This window comes from Rhinopithecus bieti, unplaced genomic scaffold, assembly GCF_001698545.2.
Source record: "Rhinopithecus bieti isolate Rb0 unplaced genomic scaffold, ASM169854v2 scaffold_41913, whole genome shotgun sequence".
Taxonomy (NCBI): domain Eukaryota; kingdom Metazoa; phylum Chordata; class Mammalia; order Primates; family Cercopithecidae; genus Rhinopithecus; species Rhinopithecus bieti.
The window spans coordinates 5,518,021-5,535,265 of NW_016818964.1; the positions used below are offsets into that span (position 1 = coordinate 5,518,021).

At 36.1% G+C, this 17,245-nt stretch overlaps 1 protein-coding gene across 10 annotated transcripts in view; it reads left to right on the forward strand.

Moving 5' to 3' along the window:
- The window catches only part of VRK1 (VRK serine/threonine kinase 1), an 85,237-nt gene that overhangs the window by 34,839 nt on the left and 33,153 nt on the right, over nucleotides 1-17,245 (forward strand). For all 10 annotated transcript variants that reach the window (XM_017857977.1, XM_017857985.1, XM_017857983.1 and 7 more), the window contains 4 exons: nucleotides 1,508-1,672; nucleotides 5,818-5,873; nucleotides 14,172-14,241; nucleotides 15,327-15,414. In XM_017857977.1, coding sequence (XP_017713466.1) covers nucleotides 1,513-1,672; nucleotides 5,818-5,873; nucleotides 14,172-14,241; nucleotides 15,327-15,414 — 374 coding nt within the window. In that variant the 5' untranslated portion in view covers nucleotides 1,508-1,512. The remainder of the gene's footprint in view (nucleotides 1-1,507; nucleotides 1,673-5,817; nucleotides 5,874-14,171; nucleotides 14,242-15,326; nucleotides 15,415-17,245) is intronic.

The window sequence follows — 17,245 nt, forward strand, 5'->3', positions numbered from 1 at the left end:
GTTGGCACTGAAATTCCATTTTGCAAGATTTTACCATGACTGAAAACATTCATTGAGAGAACTAATTGATACGAAGAAATAACAGAGATACGTTTATTTATTTTGAAGATGTTTTTGTTAACTTAGAGAAGATTTAGACAGCAAATATGCATTAGTATTCTATAGGAAAACTTCAATTAAAAAATCCCCAGTAAATTAATACGGAACATTTGCAGATAAGGAGTTTGTATATTTGAAGAGATACTGGGTGAGTTGCTGAAAAATTCCAGTTGAATGTAGTGTGTATGTATGTAGCATATCTAGGCTCAAAACTGAGCTACAGACTTCTTTCATGTGAATAGCCATTTCAAGTATTGCATACTGTCTTAATGATTCTTGTTAACCTTCTTTCTTTTCTGTATCTCCAGTATGTTTTTAGGAACTATGCAACCTAACAAATACTTGTCTTAAATCTTTTTTGATTAATATTTGTAGAACCAAGAGTTTGAAATCACACAACACGCACATGTACACATGCATACTAGTACAAATTGAGTTCCTTCAATCAACGAAGTGAGTTACACCTGAGGGCACTTGAAGCCCAGCGTGAAGTGACTTGATCAAGATTACCCAACCAGCCGGTGTCTTACCTGCAATCCAGGCCTTTTGATTTCAGTCAGTGCTCTTTTCACAATAAAACACTCCTTTCTCTGAATGTTATGATAAACTTACGTGTTACTGAGAAAAGTGAGTCAAGATCCATCTCCTAAAGAACAGTTAATGAGAAAGGAAACTTAGGAATGCTGGGTGTCACCAGCTTTGCCCAGATGACTAAGCCACAGTTTCTCCTGTCAGTCTTGAAAGTTGTGCTCCTTTGTTACAGTGACTTCCATAATTGTGGAGCATGTTGGTGAGGTCTTGGAGCCAGGTAGTCATCAGTGCAAATTTCTGTTATTCCACCACTTACCAGCTTGCTGAGCCTTAATTTCCTCGAAATGGGGATGATGATGTAATCTTCACAGAGTCATGAGGATGGATGGGAACCTGTGTAAAGCATTTACTAGCATGTTTCAGGAACCTTTGCGCTTTCCCCTTGTGCTCAGTTGCCTTATGTTTTCAATCTCTGTACTGTGTTCTGTCATATCGGTATTGACCTTAATAAACTCTTCATTTTGTTCCTATAAAATGTGCATTCTGATTGGATGCACCTTTCCCTCTCAACTTCATAGAGCAATTCTTTGTTGTTAAATAGCATTTTTAGTTGTAGTTGATCATTATGCTATTGGAACTTAAACCTAATTATTTCCTTGAAAATAATTGCATTATGATTTTATTGTCTCTTCTCCAAAGTTAAGAGATAATCAAATAGGATTTGAGCCATTATAAGTCAGAATTAACAGATACCCTTTAAGTTTTGGAGTAAGTAGGAATTTGAACAGCATCTCCGTATAGAAGTTTTCCTTAGGGAAAAATGTTTTGAACACTTCTAAGATTATAATTCTGACCGTGTCCTTGTTTTATGTTATAGTGAAAATGCCTCGTGTAAAAGCAGCTCAAGCTGGAAGACAGGGCCCCGCAAAGAGACATCTTGCAGAACAATTTGCAGTTGGGGAGATAATAACTGACATGGCAAAAAAGGAATGGAAAGTAGGATTACCCATTGGCCAGGGAGGCTTTGGCTGTATATATCTTGGTAAGTGTGAGACTGCTTCTAATGGTCAATCCGAAGATGTATATGCTTTCTTATGAAAATGGTTTCTCAATTATGAGCTATTATAGGATGTTCCTAATAATCTGCAGTCAACTTAATAGTTTCTGATTAAGCAAAAATGCATCTCTGAACTAGGAGTGGAAATTGCTAATGCAGTCACAACAGAAAAAGAGGGTAAAATAGCTGTAATACTATCGTTAGTGAGCACTAGGACTTTAGATTTTTAAGATACTTTATGTAATCTTAATCTCTTTTGAGACCCACAGAAACCCATGTACATATCTTTCCCCTCCCACCTCCACCTATGTGGGATTTATTCCCTCTGTGTTTGTCTAATTTGGAGGTTTGCAGATCTTTTGCAAGTGTGGGTTTCTTGTTTCTTTCTGTGCAACCCTCTTAGCCATCATACTGGAACTAGGAGAATTACCTAGAAACTGCATATTAGGCCTGATTAAATGTGCAGATAACTAACATACTTATTCTGAAATTTTTGGAGACCCCTTGTGGAATCCTGAAATTCTGTTATATTAACTAAATTATGGACTTAAAAAATATTTTACCTGATTGCTTCTAAAGCCGTTTCACCAATAAACGTTAGTAGTGATACAATGCAATTCATATTTGCTTCTGATTTTTCTAATTTTTCCATTCTATATTCTCACTCTACTTCTAATCTCAGATTAATTAATTTCTGCCATGGAGGTTTATAAAATTTTATTTTTAGCAATATCTTACTCAGAATACTAATAATATGACAGATTAGTGTCACCTGGAAACTTGTTAGACCTGCAGATTTTTGAGTCTTACCTCAGACTACCAATCAGAAACTGCAGGGGGAGGGCCCAGCAGTGTTTGATCAGGGTGATGCTGATGCATGCTAAAGTGTGAGAACCACTGACATAGGTGAAAGACCACTGCCCTTACTCAAGAGGAGTAAACACTTCACCTGCTCCAGGACCAGTGGGCTGCCGTTGGTCAGTTGCAGTTTCTGTAGCTATCTTTATGAAACATAGCTTGAAATCTAGTGCTTTATCATATTTTATACATATGATTCCTGTCGGTCAGTGGCACCCTTTTTGTGAAATATGTGTTGATTCTCTGGTTTTGTTGAGAGCCAAACCCATTCCAGTGAACTAGGCTATATCTCTGATTTATGGCAAAAATCCTTATAAATCATGAAAGAGTAGTGGCTATATTAGCCAGGTATTTATTTTTGATCTTGTGATTTAGGGGAGATGGTAGATTTTATAAGCTGTCTTTACTACAGGATATGTGGACTTATGCCATCATGTAATAATAGAAACCTGTCTCTAAAAAAATAGGTTCTTCATTTTATATTAATTTACTTTTGTAACCTTTTGCAAATTTAAAACTTGCCTTGTGTGTGTCTCTGTTTTATCTGTATTTATCATCAAAAGATGCCATCTAATAGTATTTTTAATAGGTAATGATTTGACCTCTGTAATAAAACTTAACTTTTATAAGGTTGGGATGATTAATCTGTAAAAAGAGGCACTTGCTTGAGTATTGTCGCCTCCAGTCTGTCTCTCTGTGATACACTGAAACAGCCAGATTCAAGATCATCAGCAGTTTCTGTTAATGAATTAAAAAGATTGCTTTTGAATTTTCTTTGCATTTTTTTCTATAGCATTTGATACTGTTTATCTTTGTTTCTCATAACAGTTGCTTCCATTATCGTTTATGATAACATACCTTTCCCCTAGTTTTCTTTCTGCTTTTCTGGCTGTGCTTCGTCATCTTTATAGGCACTTCTGTGTGTTCCAGCTTTTCTTCTTCTGTTCACTTTTTATTCTATATATTCTGTCTGAGTGATGTCAGGCTTCTCTTACTGTCTCTTTACTGTTGATTTGCCTATGTTTTTTCTGTAGCCTAGGACTTGATTTCCTGAGTCCAGGTCCGTAGCCACTGGCCTATAAGGAATCTCTACTTAGATGTTCCACAGGCATTTCTAAAACTTGTATCATCATCTTTTATCTCCTGATCCTGTCATGAGGATTGTCTCAATGAATGACAGCCTTGAAGCCAGAAACTGGGAAGGCATTCTTGAGCATTCCTTCACTAATATCCTAGTTCCTTTTCTAGTCTTATTGCTTTACCTGGGTGACTTCTCAGATCCATTCATTTCTCTCCACCTTTGCAGCCACCGTCCTGGTCAGGTCATTAGCATGTCTTGTCTGGACTCTGACTGTAGCGCCGAATGTTCTCTGTCCCAGTCTTGCTGCCTTGCACACCATTGTTATCAGTATGGCTTTTATGACCAAGTACACTGATCAGATAATATGATCATCCTGTTTAAACCTCTCTGATGGCTCCCCAGTGCCCTTCAAATAAGGTGCCAGACTTTTAAAGAGTGACCTACAAGACCCTTCATTCATATACAACATTTGTCTTCATCCCTTTTATCTCCTCAAAGTCTGTGCTTCAGCCGTCTTACTGCCCTTTGACTCTTGATCTTTATATATGATGCTTTAAAATTTTTTTAATATATTTTATTTTACATTGTTTTTGTATCAAACCTTTGAAAAATTTTTAGTAGCCTTCCTGAGGTATAATCCATATACTTAGACTATTGGTTTAGCCTCTTCACTGATCTACCTGCTTCTGCCCCTTGCCCCTATACTCCATTCTCCACAAAGCAGCCCAAAGAAGTCTTTGTTACCACAGTCTGATTTTGCTGATGCTCTACCAGTGGCTCCCCATCTCATTCATAGTGACAGCCAAAACCTATATGTTACCTGTTAAACCCATCGTGTTTGTTCCCTGCTGCTTTTGCTTTCTGATCTCTCTTCTTCTGCCTCACTTAGTTTTCCCCAGCTACTTTTGTCTGCTTGTTTTCCAAACATGTCAAACATACTCCTGTATCAGGGTCTTATTTATTTATTTGTTTATTTAGAGATGGAGTCTCACTCTTTTGCCCAGACTAGAGTGCAGTGGCATGATCTTGGCTCACTGTAACCTCTGCCTTTTGGGTTCAAGTGATTCTCCCACCTTACCCTCCCAAGTAGCTGGGATTACAGGTGCGTGCCACCACCATGCCCAGCTAATTTTTGTATTTTTAGTAGAGAGAGGGTTTTGCCATGTTGGCCAGGCTGCTCTCGAACTCTTTACCTTGGTAATCCACCTACCTTGGCCTCCCAAAGTGCTGGGATTACAGGTGTGAGCCACTATGCCCGGCCCACATCAGGGTCTTGGTGCTGCTTTCCCTGGGGTGCTCTTCACTCAGATGCGTACATGGCTTATTCCCTCCCTGCTCTCAGGCCACTGCTCAGGTAACACCAAGTCAGTGTTACTTGTGGCCACACTGCTTAGCTTTCTTTCCTGCTTAATTTATCCTCTACAGCACTTCACACTGTCGGATGTACTTCATATTTTATTTCTGGTCTGCATCCTACCACTGAAATGATGGCTTTGTAAGAGTAAGGATTTTCTTTTTTTTGTAAGTGAGGATTTTTTCCTGTTCATTGCTAAATCTCTATTTCCTAGAAACTGACATTTAGTATGTACTTGGTAAATATTTGTTTAATGAATATGGGCAACCTTATTTTTCTAACTCAGTATTCTGGGGCAACTGTACTTCTTTATTTGCTTGAAATAAAATGACAGCCACATTAAAATTATTCTGATGGCAGTTGAAAGTTCTAGTGCCAACATCCTGAACTATTGGTCCAGATAAGTTTTCCTAAACTAGTGCTTTTAGAACTTTAGCTTCCTCATTTTTTACTCTTCAGATGCTCCTCTTAAAAGAATTTCATAGTTTATTAAATTTAAGAAATCTATCACTTATCCTCTGAGGAATTCACAATATCGTTAGCATATCAAAGGCCATTAATATTTTTGAATTAAAGAAATCTTTATTTAACTCAGTTTCCCATATGTAATTGATAATCATGTGGAAGAAACCAGAAATTGTAAGATGTATTCTAAATTCAGATATGTTAAAACATGAACAAAAGTCTTAAAATATATGAAATGTACTGTAATATTCTGAGAAACATATATGGGAACTGAAGTGTATTCTATCAAGGGTTACAGATACACAAACCTAAATATTAATATATTTATAACATTACTTGTTCTAATGTTAAATATTTTACTTTTTTAAACAGCTGATATGAATTCTTCAGAGTCAGTTGGCAGTGATGCACCTTGTGTTGTAAAAGTGGTAAGAAATATTTTAGCTAATTTGTTTCTTTTCTGTTGATTTGGTGTCGTATTTATTTTGTAAAATGCCTTTTTTGATGAACTAGAATTAAACCATAAGATACCACATAATAATTTTAAAATATGTAATAAGACACAAAAGTAGCTTTATAGTTTTAAATCACTTGAGTGTGAAAATATCCTCTCTTGAAATAAAGTGGTTCTGGTATTTGGGGGTAAATGAATGAAAGCATAGAGGCATGCAGATGTGGAATAAAAATATTCAGCTCATTTAAGAAATTTCAGCTACTTTTACAGATACTTTTTATATTTATATCCTATAAGACTATACTAATTTAATATAATTTTATTGTATTTTAGTTTGCATTTGCTTCTGGACTTCCACTTGGTCAGTTTTTTGTTTATTCCCAGTTTTCTTCCCCTTCCATTTTTGTAAATTAAATTACTTATTTAATTGTGATTGTTGGACCTTTTTTGCTATAATAATGTTGAAATTAGTTTGTAATGAGTAAAGATTGGCGACATCCTGTCTGACATAAGCATACTTCTGACAGCCAGATCAATTTATGTGTTGGCAAACTAGAAGACTTTTTTAAGTCAATTATGTACCTTTTTGCTTACCAACATTTGTTACTCCCCTTCTTCAAAGTTATTTGATACATATGAAGAATATGTTTTGGTTAAATAGAAGAACCAATAGGATGTATTATCTGGGCAAATTAACATATAACTCTTCCCTTACTTTTTCTCCTATAGGATACATGTATTAGGGTTCTCTAGGGGGACAGAACTAATGGGATAGATGTACATATGAAGGGGACACCCCCACGATTTAATTACCTCCCACCAGGTCCCTCCCACAACCTCATGGGGATTATGGGAGCTGCAGTCCAAGATGAGATTTGGGTGGGGACACAGCCAAACCGTATCAGCCAGAACTCAGGAATTAGGATTACTCTGAAGCTTTTCATTTTGTTTCATTTTACTCCCTTTTATATTTTATCTCTTAGGAGTTAGGAGTCAGCTTTTTTGGACCTTTTAGAGATTTTAAACTTTTTTTAAAAAATTGAGGCATAATTTTTACAGGGAAGTACGTAGATATAAAATGAACAATTTGAAAACTTTTGATAAGCACATATACCTGTGTATCCCTCACCTCTTAAAATGTAGAACATTTCCATCACACTAAAAAGATTCCTTATGTTCTTTATCAGTCAAAACCTTACTCCCTTGCACTGTTGGAGGCAACCACTTGTCTTGAGTTTTTCTTTTTTTTTTCTTTTTTTGCCGTGAATGAGTTATTCCTGTTCCAGAAGATTATGTAAATGGTATTAAACAGTATATATTGTTTTGTAACTTCTTATGCTCAGCATAATGTTTTAATGGTTCATCCATATTGTTGGTGTATCAATCATTTGTTTCATTTTATTGCTGTCTTGATAGACATTGGGGTTGTTTCCAGTTTTTGGTATTATGAGTAAAGCTTCTATAAACATTCTTGTACAAGTGTTTTTATGGACACATGTTTTATTTTCTTGGATAAATACTTAGAGTTGCTGGTTAATAGGGAAGATGTCTATTTAAACTTATAAGAAAGTACTAGGCAGATTTCCAAAATGGTTGTGCTCTTTTACACATTGGCCAATAATATATGACAGTTCTGTTTGTTGCCTCTTCAACATTTGGCATTGTCAGGTGTGTGTATTTGTTTTTTAGCCATTACAGTTGGCGTGTGGATGTGAGTTATAGTTTCAGTTTGCATTTACTTGATGTCTAATGATTTTGGGCAGTTTTTTGTTGTGCTTATTGGCCATTCATGTATTTTCCTTTGTGGAGTGCCTCTTCCATCGTTTTGCCCCTTTCCTCTGATTTTATCTTTTAAAATAACTGGGTTGTTTCGCTTTTATAATTGAGTAGTAAGAGAGTTTTTTTCTGGATGCAGTTCCTTTTCAGATAGGTGTTTTAAACATTTTCTACTGTAGTTTGCCTATTCATTTTTTGAATGCTTTTTCTACATCTGAGATGAATCACAGGATTTTTCTCCTTTATTCTGTTAATGTGGCAATTACATTGATTGATATTTGAGTATTAACCAAACTTTGTATTCTTAACATACACCCCACTTAGTCGTGGTGTATTACACTTTTTACATACTACTAGAACTGATTTGTGAATACTTCGTTAAGGATTCTTCTGTCTTTGTTCATGAAGGATATTGGTCTTTCATTTTTTCCCCCACTGTTTCTTAATTTGAAGTTTCCAATCTCATTGTTGATTTTGGTAGCAGAGTTCCCTACCTGGCACTCTGTTTGGTCTTCCTCTTTTTGCCCTGTAGGTCTCTTAAGTCTCCTCCTTTTTACTCCTAGGGCCTCTAGGGGAAAAAACCAGAGCTGCCGTGGACTCACTTTGTTTTCTGTCTTTTAGGGGTCACAGTCCTCCTGTCCTGCCCATTATCTAATTTCTGAAAACAGAAATTTTCTTTTTTTTAAGTCCGTTTTTATCTTTGTTTGCAGCGGAAGGGGTGGGTCCCAGTCATTCCCTCGTGCAGGGAAGCGGAAGCAAAGTGATGCCTTTCAAGTTGTGTCAGTGCTTTATTTCTCCTGCCCCTTTTCATGATGGCCTTTCATTGTGGATTTTCTTCTTTTCATTTAAGAAATAACATTCTTTTTGGAATATTCAGCCTGCTGCTAAATCAGAGGAACTAAGTTCCTACTGTTAAATTGGGTCATTTGTATTTAATTGCAGAATATTGTGTGCATTTGTTTTTGATAATACAAATTAAAATATTAAAATCTATGGGTAAGATGAGTTTCTTCTTAGGTTCATTAAGAGTTCTGTTGTGAGAAGAAAGCAAGTCTCCTTATGACGTCTCATAATGTTGAGGTTCAAATGATGTGGTTCCCTCTGACCCCTTGCAGTTAGTTGGCATAGTCGTTTCTGTGTCTTGGAAGGAAAGTGTGCCAGTGTCATATCTTGTAGGTGGAATGGTGTATAATCATGTCTTTTTTGTTCTCTATAGCCTGAACCTTTTTTTTTTGTTTTTTGAAAAAGGGTCTCACCCTGTTGCCTGCGCTGAAGTGCATTGGTGCAATTATAGCTCATTGCAGCCTTGATCTCCTGGTTTCAAGTGATCCTCTTGCCTCAGCCTGTCTAGTAGCTGGTACTACCAGCATTCACCACCATGCCTGGCTGATCTTTTTGATTTTTTAGTGGAGATGAGGTCTTGCTTTGTTGCCCAGGCTGGTGTCAAACTCAAGCTCAAGTGATCCTTCCCTCTCAGCCTCCTAAAGTGCCGGGGTTACAGGCGTGAGCTATGGCACATGGCCTCTGAACTTAAGTTGTATTTTATCTTAGAATGATGTGCTTTCTTATTGTACTTAGAAATATTTCTGTTGTTCTTTATTGTGAGTAATTAGAAGTATTTCTGTTGTTAGTCAGTGTAACTTGACTTTTACTGCCTTTTTAACTTACACGGTTAAGAAAAAACATGGCCAGGAACAGGTATTTTCTATATGCTTAAGGTAATAAATTATATTTTTAAGTTTAAGACCAAGTACCTAGTTTAGGACTGTGTATCTCCTGTCTCCTAATTTAATTATATTTCCATTATCCTTTATTATTTCTTCTCTTTGTAATTAGGACAGTGATACTCAGTTGATTTTTCTTTTGCATTTAATATTTTAGTAACTTTTTCGATATTGTAGTTATCCTAGAAGAATGTAATACACAAAACAATATTACTGACCAGGCGCAGTGGCTCACGCTTGTAAACCCAACACTTTGAGAGGCTGAGGCGGGTGAATCACTTGAGGTCAGGAGTTGAAGACCAGCCTGGCCAACACGGTGAAACCCCATCTCTACTAAAATTAACAAAAATTAGCCGGACGTGGTGGTGCATGCCTGTAATCCCAACTACTCGGGAGGCTGAGGCAGGAGAATCACTGGAAACTGGGAGGTGGAGGTTGCAGTGAGCTGAGATGGCGCCGCTGCACTCCAGCCTGGGCAACAGAGTGAGACTCTTATCTCAAAAAAAAAAAAAAAAAAAACCCCAAAATAAAACAAAAAATAATATTGACTTTCTCCTTTCCTTTGAAGGGGAAATTTGTAACTTCTATTTGCTGCTTTTCCCCTAGCACTCTCTCCTGAATAAACACCTACAGCACTCATTGTATTAACATTTATTTTAGAATTTTATTCTTCTTATGCCACTAATTGTTTTTAGTTTTTTTGAATGTGTTTATTCTGTCTCTCTAACTAAATTTTAAATTATCTGATAAGGACCTTGTCAATGAAGTTTGTTTTCCCTGTGTAGTCTTTAGATGCTTGTTTTATTTATTCTTTTGAATACTTTTTAGCCATTAATTGCCCATTGCCTTTTTACTACTCTCTTCATTTACTCTCAACTTCCTGATGTCATTCACTTTCCTGTCTTATCTTTGCCATAGAGAGTAGGCCCACTGATAATTTGCCTTCTCACAACTTTATAATATTAATAGTTGAAATGTTTCACCAAATAACAAACATGTAAAATGAGTATCAGTTCTTCCTGGTATTAAAATCAGAACTGTTTATGAACATTTGTCATTTAAAACATTATGGGCTATTAAAGATCATGTTTTCAAAGAACATGTACTACTGTTTGGGGAAGTTTTATAGTTATTTCTAAAAAAGCAGGATACAAAGTTCTATATGTAGTATGAAGGTTGTTTTATAAAATGGCTATTTATGAAGAAAATATATCAATTTCCATATTTTCTAAAATCAGCATGTATTTTATCATTAAAAAAAACTTGCAAATGTTACTTAAGAAATAAAGGCAAATTGATTTTCTAATGTGAAATTTTACTTAATAATGGACTAGCATATCAAACAGTGATTCTCAATCCTGGTTGTAGAGTATAATCAGAATCTGGGTGCAGGGCCTGGTTATTGGTATTTTTAGTAAAGCTTCCCAGGTGATTCTTTTGTGCATCAAGATTGAGAGCCACTGGTAGAATCTGGCACACAGAGCACCTTAATTATTTTAAATGGAATCATGCGTGCAGGCACATTTTTATCCTTGTTTTCAGTAGGGGTTTGCAGGTACCCTGTGCTGCTGGTAAGAGTTTCTAACTTAATGTGGACACTTTGTCAAGAAATTGGTTATTGCTGATAATACATGTATCTGCCTTATGAAACAGCTCCAGATAGTTAACCCACAAATTTCTTATTTGGCATTGGAGTGAAGTTAAGACACACCCATTCAAGGTAGATGTTAGGCACATATTAAAAATGTTCTCCCATGTACCAAATGATGGTCTCTGGTTTTGTTTGGGGGCCTTAATTCTTGACTTACAGGAGAAACACTGTATTTTATTTCTGAAAGTAACTGTGCAGAGAGAAAAGTTAAATTGATAATAAGTTGGATAATGCAAGGAGAAAGAAATTTTCTTTTGTGTTCTCTTGCTGACAGGCTTAATATGAAATTAGTAGTTCTTTGAATTGCACTTACCCTTAGTCATTTCAGTAGCAGAACTAGAGGCAGAGGTCAGGCTTTTGGATGGTATCCTAACAGGTCATTGTATCGTGGTCCTTTTCTGATGTGAACTGATCCGAATCTATATTTCACAGGTGCTTGGAAAGAAGTTTGCAGACTGATGTTTCATTTTCCTCACTGATGTTATGAGAAGTGACCTGAATTTTAATTCATATATCATAATTTTTTGGTAGGAAGGAGAAATTTTGTACAGCTTCATTTTAAATGGCAGCCAGTTGCTTTTAGCTGGTGCCATTGAAATGTATCACATTTTAATTTTTTTTCTGTTGTCATCTTCATTTTGACACTTAGAAGTCTTAAAGAAACGTTTAGTGATATTCTAGTTAAAATGTCAGTCCCAATTTCTTTTCTAAATCTTGGCTATTATAGAGTTGGCAGAGTATTTTAGATTTGAAATATGTTAATAAAATTTTAGTTATGAGTTAAGGTATTTTCTTCAACAGGAATAGCTAGCTTTGGCTAGAGTGCAATGCCAAGGAAGTAGCTCCTTTATTTTGTGATAATGGAAGTTTATTGGATTAGAAGAAGTATGAAATGAGCCCGGAGAGCCTTCTTGTAGTGGGCTTTCATTATAATAGCCTGATTTATATGGTTGATTCTCATTATTATAAGTTTAATAAATTATTGCCTGAAGGAAAACTTGAAAGTTAAAGTTGATATGACATAGGCTGAAACTGAATAAATCAGAATTTTATACTGATTTGTCTTAGGAAAACCTCTTTCAAACCTGAATTATATAAATGAACTATTCCAAAGGTAAGCTTTGGAGAGGAACTTTACCAGAATTCCTCTTTTTGAATTTCTGTTTCTTACACTGATTCTGTGATTCCTACCGAAGACCTATTCTTAGCCATTGGCTGGAAACATTGCAAGTTTCTCTTGCTGATGCTTGCAAGTGTCAAGCTATTGTTGCTGCTAGGAAAGGAGCCACAGGTTATAGAGAAACTTGGGTGCTGAGTCCATAAATTAAGGAATCAGCACTCATACTTTCAGTATGTTGGTTAGTTCCTGCTTCTTAAGGAGTTGATGCATGCCAAGCCATGATACTACTGTCTTCCAAGGTTAGGGTGAAAAGTATACTTACCTGTAACAAATAAGGCAAGCTTATTTTCAGGTTGTGATCCAAGTGTTAACGTGTGTTGCCCATTTGCTGTTAAATGCTGTTAAATCAGTTTTCCTCTAAGTACTTTCTTTTTGAGACGAAGTCTTGCTTTGTCTCCTAGGGTGGAGTGCAGTGGCACAATCTCAGCTTACTGCAACCTCCACCTATTGGGTTCAAGTGATTCTCCTCCCTCAGCCTCCTAAGTAGCTGGGATTACAGGTGCCTGCCACCACAGCCAGCTAATTTTTGTATTTTTAGTAGAGATGGGATTTCAGCATGTTGGCGAGGCTTCTCTTGAACTCCTGACCTCAAGTAATTCACCTGCCTTGGCCTCCCAAACTGCTGGGATGACAGGCATGAGCCACCATGCCCAGCCTTCCTCTAAGTACTTTAATTGGGGATTCCTATTTTCTGAATTATAAGAAATCTGAGATAATTAAAGCAGAGAGTATGGAGTGGTTTTCTACAGTTGAGGATGTCTTCAGTGAAGAAAAGGTGAACATATTTTAAGTGCTTGCAAAAGTCATCTCTAGTAACCCAAAACTATAAATTATCTCTCATTTAAGATAGTAGGCCTCATTACTCACTTCCCCCAATGCTTTATTTAACTTTGAACTCCAGCTACGCAAGATATTCTGCCCAAAATAATTTTTTTCTCATACCTCCTAAAAGAAAAGCAACCCCAAATTAGTTTAAAAATGTTAGTTTCCTCATTTGAAGTTTTCACTGCTTTAAATACTTCTTTCTGATTCCCAATAAATAATGACTAACACAAAATACCAAACATTAAAGAAATACTAATTTTAATCAGATGAAATTTACTATTTAAAAAGTCCACAGAATTATAAGATCTTTTCCACTCTTACATATTTACTTAACAAGACAAAACTGCTGACAGGCTGTCATTTCTTGTTTGTGCAAATACCTTTTTGTGAATGTATGTTTCTTTAGTAATAATTTTGATTGTTAATATCTCTAAAACTATAAAATGAATGTAGTCCATAATGTTGGTAGAAAACAATTGTTAATGAGCCCCATGTTTTTCTTGACTTTAAATCATGTGGGAAATAAGTTGAATGGCTCTTTGGTTTGACAAACGTAGAAATCCATGCCAGAAAGGAAGGATGCAGGTTAGTGGACAGTGCATGCTTGTTAAGGAGATGCAGAATATGCACTCTTCTTTGTGGTAAGGTCTGTTTTTGCCAGTCCTGATAAAGTAGATATAACTGTAATGAAAACAGGAAAGGAATGGGATTTTGGCATTAATTGGTTAAATCAGGTATTGAAATTTTATTAAATCTGAGAAATATCTTGTAGCCCCTTGGTGATACAGTTAAGATGGTTGCTCATCTTTGCTTAAGGGAAAGCTTAATAAACATGAAAATTAGTTTAAACATTTTTCTTAAACTTCTGCAGGCTGAGCTATATATCTGATTTTGTATAATTTATCACTTATAGAAATGGAACTTGAGCAATATAAGAAATATAGACTAATATTTCTCTGAACATTTCTAAGGAGTTTGACTTAACATAGTTATAAACTTAAGTATCAAAATTACATTGGACAGAAAAATAGATTTGTTGGTCTTCTTTGAAGGTTCATTGAAAATATCTCAGTAATTTTAACTACTGCTAGTACTAATTAACTCTTATATTTTAAGGAACCCAGTGACAATGGACCTCTTTTTACTGAACTAAAGTTCTACCAACGAGCTGCAAAACCGGAGCAAAGTAAGAAATACAGTACACATACATTTACACTTTTAAAATGACCAGTTTTTTTTTAAGCCAATACCTAGAGCATTATCTCTTATTTTTTATGACTCTTTGTTATTTTTTTGCTTTACAAATTCCACTTACATGAGATTTGTATAAAAGAATTCTGGTCTTTTAATGGGTTTGTTGCAGCAAGATTTTATCTGTATTGATATATAGAATAAAGTTAATAATAAATGACCTGTGGTTTAGGAAATATTGTTAAACATTGAGAATTATTGATGAACTACAACAGGATAGCAAGGTAGAGAGCCAGAACCTCTCCTAGTTACTTTAGTCCCTTCTGTCCTTTTTCCATCTCTCCTAGATCTTGATTTCCTGGTTGAGGACTTTTATATTGAGGAAGAAAAACCTCTTAGATTGGTATGAAAAATAGGTCTTCCTATAGAAGCAAGTAAACATTATGTAATTAGAGAGATAAACTGCAACTTCAGGATAGTCCACCCCTGTATTCTCAGATTCCACATCCTCAGACTCAACCAACCAGGGATCAAAAATATTCCAGAAAAAAAACAAAACAAAACACTACAATAAAAAATAACAATAGTAAAAAAAATACAAATAAAAAACTAGTACAGTATAACAACTATTGATACAGCATTTTCGTTGTATTACATATTATAAGTAACCTAGAGATGAGATAAAGTGTATAGGAGGACGTGTGGAGGTTATATGCAGCTATTACACCATTTTATATGAGGGACTTGAGCATCTGGATTTTGGTATCTTGAGGGGTGGCGGTTCCTGGAACCAAGCCCCTAGAACAAAGGAATGACTGTACTGTAGTTGTGATTTAAAAAAAAATGCTTTTTGTAGATTTTTCATTTTAAAGACAATTTTAAGGGCAGGATAACAGTTTTGTAGGTTAATAAAATGTTTTCATTGTAAAATGCTTTTCATTACTGTATTCTTCATTTTCTTTTATGAATACAGGTGAATTCTTATTGCATGTTTAAATACATTTTGCTCTTAATGATTTTTTTAAAAATTATTATTTATGTGTAACAATTGAAATCACGAAGATCTGTTTGAATTTGTAGTTCAGAAATGGATTCGTACCCATAAGCTGAAGTACCTGGGTGTTCCTAAGTATTGGGGGTCTGGTCTACATGACAAAAATGGAAAAAGGTAAAAATACGTGTGATTTGTCTTTCTCCTTCCCTTTTGCAACATTCGCTATTTAGCTGGTTTAGTCAGTAATTGTTTGCTGATCACTTACAATATTGCTAGGCCTCCCTCTGGACTGTGTGGAGTGTATGTGACAGAGAGGAATAAGATGGTATCTCTGTCCTCTGCTTTCCATAGCAGCAGGCTATAATGCCCTATTAGAATAGGGGTGCCTCTCTAGTAAGGGGACTTCTACAGAGCAATATCAACTGACTGGAACCCAACTGACAAGGAGGAACAAAGCCAAACAGACCCTGCATTTTTTTCCTTTGCCCTTAAAAATAAACAAACTATGTTCTTTATGCAAAAGGGAACCCCTTCAGGATTCCATTTGGTATTTCATGTTGGATACGTAATCTGCCCACACCAGATCAGGCTCACCCTTTATGAGGGATTTAGTGTAGCTGGTGAGTGAAAGCAAATATGTATGAAACAATTAGAGAACAATTAAGTGCAAAATTGTATGATACTGACTTGTGTGTCTTAGGAGTTCAGAGAATGGAGAAAACAAATTATTTGGGATAGTTTATTTGGAGAAAACCTCTAATACTTTGGTGCATAAGCAGCACTTGATACATATGTGAATGAATCAATGGAACTTCATGCAGTAAGGCTTTGGTACTGAGACGTGAAGGGTAGTTTTAGTTTGGAACTGGGGATACATTGCTTAGGATGATTTCAGCTGCAAGTAAAGGAAAACTTTGACTCAGGCAGTCATCAAGGGCCCAGGTTCCTTATCTTGCACCTTTGCCCTCCTCATCTTAGTTTTGTTCTCTGTTAGTTCTCCATTGTGTGGTCGCCAGGTGGCTGCTCCATTTCTAGGCTTCACATGCAGGCACAGTACCCAAGGGCAGAAAATGGTATCTATCGTGTGTTGTGAGTTTCACTTTCCTGGCAAAGAAAGCTTTCCCAAGAGCCCTGTGGCAGACTTCTTCTCATGTTTGCTTGGTCAGAATTTTATCAGTACTTATTCTTAAACCATTCACTGGCAAGGACCAAGTGATCACAGTGATGCATGTGGAAAAGGATGGAATGCCGGAACCAAATTGGTGCTCTGTTAGAAAGGATTGAGAGGAGGGTTAATAGTTGGGTAGGCAGCCAGTGTTGTTTACTTGGGAACCATGCCTCTCTTAGGGAGTGTGGGATTCCTGAAGTCACGCTGAACGTTTTATTTTATATGGTTTTTCTGGGATAGCAAAATATGTTACAGTTTTTATAATATTTTCTTGAGAAATACTATAGAGCAAGGATTAGTTAAGAGCAAGGATTCTAGAGCTAGACTGCCTAGTTTTAAAACCTTGTTTTGCCCTTTAAAATGTGTGTGACTTTGGGCAATTTTTTGCTTTAATTTCCTCATCTGTGAGATGGAGTAACAGCTAACCACTTAATGATGATTAAGTATAATGCTACAAGAGTATATGTAGAACATAGATGTTAGCTTTTGCTCTCAAAGGGGTCTTTATTTGCTTAAATGTTAAAACCTACTGGTTTAGAAAATCATTGAGGAGGCGGAATAGCATCTTAAGCGGGAGATTAATGTGAGCACAAGGATAGACTTCTGTTCTACTGTAACTCAATGGCCGTCTTCCTCTAGCAGAGGAAGAGGGCATGCATGTAAGAGAGAAGGAAGTAAACTTGGAGAAAAAGTCGGTGGCAGATAATGAAGACCCATAGAGGAAGGGACAGTTTGGAACCAATGTCTAGTAGGTAGTCAGAAGCTATCACTTGCTCTTGAGCAAGGGATGAGGTAACACGGTAGTGAAGGTGGCATTTGGGAAATGGTTTACATGGT